At 25.7% G+C, this 4,718-nt stretch overlaps 1 protein-coding gene across 5 annotated transcripts; it reads right to left on the minus strand.

The window, feature by feature from the left end:
* Positions 1 to 2,306: 2,306 nt before the first annotated feature.
* LOC112602185 (endothelin-converting enzyme homolog) lies at positions 2,307 to 4,484 on the minus strand. Of its 5 annotated transcripts, XM_025350143.1 has the most exons (8): positions 4,217 to 4,484; positions 4,084 to 4,133; positions 3,696 to 3,899; positions 3,571 to 3,636; positions 3,430 to 3,488; positions 3,281 to 3,329; positions 3,069 to 3,136; positions 2,307 to 2,547 (listed from the first exon to the last, which is right to left on the minus strand). In XM_025350143.1, the coding sequence occupies exons 5-8, from the start codon at positions 3,479 to 3,481 to the stop codon at positions 2,345 to 2,347; spliced, it is 372 nt and encodes a 123-aa protein (XP_025205928.1). In that variant the 5' UTR covers positions 3,482 to 3,488; positions 3,571 to 3,636; positions 3,696 to 3,899; positions 4,084 to 4,133; positions 4,217 to 4,484; the 3' UTR covers positions 2,307 to 2,344. The 5 variants fall into 5 exon arrangements, 4 of the variants coding, with proteins under 4 accessions (XP_025205928.1, XP_025205929.1, XP_025205927.1 ...); XM_025350144.1 differs by having other exon boundaries at positions 3,466 to 3,488; positions 3,696 to 4,133; XM_025350142.1 differs by having other exon boundaries at positions 3,696 to 4,133.
* Positions 4,485 to 4,718: the final 234 nt, after the last annotated feature.

Genomic DNA, 4,718 nt, shown 5'->3' on the forward strand with positions numbered 1-4,718 from the left:
TATGATGTACTTCGTTCAGTTACGTATTGCTATTAGAATTTAAGTGATACAGCCGGTAGGTATATTAAAAATTGCCAGTAGTAAGATGTTTCCTACAGTATCACGATCAGGGATTTTGTCTAAAATTATCAAGTACCACAAGTGATAAATTCGTTCAACATGTTTGTATTACAATGAACCATAATTATATAACATATATTTTATATTTTACATTGCTCTCAATAAGTATTTTCCTTCATAAATTGTTATACATTTTGTATGTAAATGAACAAATGAATAAGTCAATATTATATCGATATTTGTGACAATATCTCGTGTTTTTAAAAGTACATGTAAAATAAACCTACCTATAGCTATTACCTATAATCATGAAATCTAAATTATATGATCACTTCTAGCCACTATAGGTTCGTTATCAAGTTTTACGACCCAAACAAACAACATTGTCAATAATATTATATTCGCGATAATGATATATTAAATATAATATTGTATTCATTAATCGTAAAAACTGCGTTCGAAGTAGTATAGGACGTTATTGGCTAGGTCATTTATAGTTTAAACTGCCTAAATATTAACCAAAATATTTGTTAAGTTTAAAATTTTAAATCGTAGAACATTTGATTTGTTATCTGAGATACCGTATCTCACTGAAATCAAGATCCAGAATAAGATTTAATTCTATGTAATAATCGTTATTATTTAAACATTTTTGTGTATTATTTTACAAACTAATTCTATTTTTACAATGTATTTTACTACTTTGTATTCACTTAATTCTTTTTACTTCGTGTTTCTATGTATACCACTACATGTTATAAAAATTCAGTAATTTTTATGTAGCTGTAGTATAGCATAACTCATTAATATGTTATTTACATAAGAATAATTAATTATATTACATAATAATATATAGTTTATATTTTAGGTTTTTAAAAAAAGATAAGGAGAACATTTAAAAATATATTTTAAATAATAATATTATTTTACTTTATTAATATGACATTTTTAAAATATTTTACAAGTTTTATTTTTAACTTACAAATTTAATTTGATATACATATTGTAAAGAATATACTTTAAATATGTTATTCGTTCAATTTAATATTTTTGAAATGTTCTCACTGAATAGAATTCATAATATTACATTTGAAACATTTTGAAAATGTTATATGTTAAATATTATTTTTAAAATATTCCTAAAATATTATGATAACATTAAACATATAATATTATTGATGAAACTTAGTTATAAAGTTCTAAGAATATTTAAGTTAAGAAATTGTTATCTGGATAAACACTTAGATCTTATAATTAATTTATAGAATATCTTATGGTGATAAAATTACTATTTTTCAAAATAAAAACTACGCATTTTTACTTAACATTTTTAAGCAGATATTTTTTTTTATTTGAACGAATTGTTACAAGTTTCTGAATTATTAAACTTCATGCACTACAACAAAATAAACAGTAAAAAGTAGTGATTTTCATTTAAACAAATATAAGTTTGTATTGCAATAGGAAACTTTTTTTATGGTATACAAAAAATTGAAGTATTTGAAAATAAACTATATTTTGAATTCCAAAAATCTGAATTCTAATAAAAAAGAACAAGAAGAAGAAAACGGGTTATTATGCTTGTCAAATCACTCTAAATAATGTGATATTTTTTTATGAGAAAAATTTTAAAAGTGAAAGTAAAAGTATATAAACTTTAAAATGTTGACTTCCATAAGTATATTGCATTTCCAATGATGTAAGTAATAAATAATTAATAAAAATGTTCTCTTATTAAAATCATCATCGAAGTATTTTAAAAATGGAAAGGTTCTTAATCGAGAACAACATATTATTTTTATGTGTATAATATAATTTGACTTAGATAAGTTGAAAAGAATTTTTAAATCGATCCATTGATATGGTAAATGGATTGTTTATAATATCTATATTTAAGAGATTTTCGAAGAGAAAAAAAACGTGACTCTGTATATATATATATATATATATATATATATATATATATATATATATGAATAAAGAACAGAACATTTTCAAAAACGTTTTACTGTTAAAGTTTTTTCATAGGGATGATTTTTATATTTACAATATATGTTAAAATGAATAGAATTTATAGTATAATGTTTTGTCATCACGGATTATAGTTATGTGTTCCATATAGACACACTGTTTTTTATAAATAATACAACTGTGGCATATAAATATTATAAGCCTCAATTTTTTTTCCACACGAAGTGTTTCCATTGTTTAATACAAAAATTAAAAGCGTATAAGGTAATATCATATTTATAAGCTATAAGGTACTTGAAAAATAGCTCTAATATTATCTACCATAATCAATATGTAAAAATTGAAAAATCGCGACATAAGTGTGCATGGACCATATTATAATGCTTACTCTAGTGCTTGGGGTTAATTCGAACTGATTGTACTGATTGACGAAACACATCGCCCGACGCAAATACTCACGCTCCGCGTTTGATGACCATTGCGATATCTTTTGGCCATAGGATTCGTAATTCTTACCTAAACCGCGATGACATAATGTTATAATATTATAATATATAAATTATTGTAGTAACAGCACTATATACACGGTGCTAAAACTAACTATCGGAAGATTGGGGTGCCCATAATAAATATTCAATATTTCTTTAACGAAAAATTTATATTTATTAAATCAACTACGGATCTATTAATTATGTATAAATGGCATTTGATATTATTAAAATTTATGACAAAAGTTTAAAAAAAAAAAAAAAATTGTTTAACAACATACTCAATGGATTTTGTGTTGTTTCAAGTTGAGTTACAAATATGATTAAAATTAGGTCCATAATAGTTTACAATAAACGGTTGTGAGTAATTTTTTTGAATGTTTTTATCTTTATCAAATACCAATATTTCTCAATATTCTAAGTAATTTATTTGTATTCTAATACAAATTCAGCCTTCAGTAAATTTTATCGTAGATAATCTGTCGTTATCTGTTAAAAGTTAAAATGGAACTATTGGAACTACGGCAATTTTTACACATGTGCACTTACCTTCGAAGTCGAATCCGTGCATGATTTCGTGTCCGATGATCACACCGATGGCGCCGTAATTTACGACGCTGTAGAAATGGGTAGTATGGTCATTGATAGTATAACGCAAATCATACGGAAAAATGATAAGTAAATAATAATTATATATATAATAATAATAATAATAATTTCAGTTTTAAAAATTTATATTTTCTGTCAGACGTGTGACTTACTCGACTCCTTTGTTGTAAAATGGTAACTGTAAAATCCCAGTTGGAATGTCTGCGTGACGACGAACATGGAATAAAAATTTATCATATATTTAAACAAAAGTAATAAAAAAAGTATACTATGTAGTATGTGGGTTAGGTAATATTCTCACTAATTGAATATTCCAGTCTAGTGTAAAACGCGTTACCTTCCAATGGGTCCATTATGAATCTGCAACAACAATGATCGAGAGAAAATGTTAAGACATACATTTTTATCGAATATAATAAAATATATTGTTATGTGCACTTACTGCTTACTCAAAGAAACCTTGACTGGTTTGCCCAACTCTGACAGAAGCAAATTGATTTCTGTTTCTCTGTTGTTTAAAAGGCAATTAATTAATTAATTAATTAATTATTAATTTATAAAAATTACTTTATTTATATTAGATGTATGACCATCTTGCTCCATGTTTATAAAACTCGATGATGATGATGTTCTCAATAGGTAGGTTTGCGCGGGATGCATATTCTAACTACGATTTGGCACTAAAAAAATTGTTGATAAGACTGAATCGTAAGTAGTCATCCGTTTCCGCTAATGGCTGCGTATCAGAAAAGAAATGATTGAATTCGTCGGCTAATTTTCGTTGGTCATTTAGTGATTTGGTTGGTGGCGGCAATGGTGAAATGACCGTATGTGATATGGTTTGATGAATAACCGAAAATAAAAATATAAATAAATATTTTTACTTTTACAATAGAAATAAATTGAAGATTTAATTATTTGTGTTTGTGATTGATTAATAGAATAATTTAGAGACATGCTCGAAAATTTGGGTGGTGACAGCTGTAGTATGACATCAACGATTTACTAAAAAAAAAAAAAAATAATTAAATTAAATAAAAAATTTTACAAGTCATATGAACTAAAGATTTGACTCTGATGAGTGTTACCCATTCCACCGCTGTATCCATTGTTCAGCTAATTATACGACTATACACATTTTGAGCTGCCTGATAATTTACGTGTTCTTTAGAAGTAGATTTAATAATTTGTTTATCACATAACTTTTTTATAATACTTATTCTCTCGGTAGTGATTTGACTTAAGTTAATATCGAGAAGGTTTGAATTTTTATATGATTGTATTAAATTTATATCTAGGATTAGGTCATTAATTTACAAATTTAATGCTGTTCACATATATCATAAGCACGTGCGCGAAAACCATAACATAATATTCGATAACTGATAAAAACACGTGTGATCACTGATAATGCTGCTTTCGTACGTGATATGTAAATGTTGTCATATGCACGAAAGTAGAAAATGATAATATTTTATTTGATAACTGATAGAGATATTTTTGATAAACGATAATGCTGTTCACGTATGTGTTAACCATGTCATATGCACATACGCAAGAGAAATATCTCGGTTAAGTAGTAGATGTGGA

Source organism: Melanaphis sacchari, unplaced genomic scaffold (assembly GCF_002803265.2).
Source record: "Melanaphis sacchari strain LSU unplaced genomic scaffold, SCAv2.0 Contig84_pilon_pilon, whole genome shotgun sequence".
NCBI classification, from domain to species: Eukaryota; Metazoa; Arthropoda; class Insecta; order Hemiptera; family Aphididae; genus Melanaphis; species Melanaphis sacchari.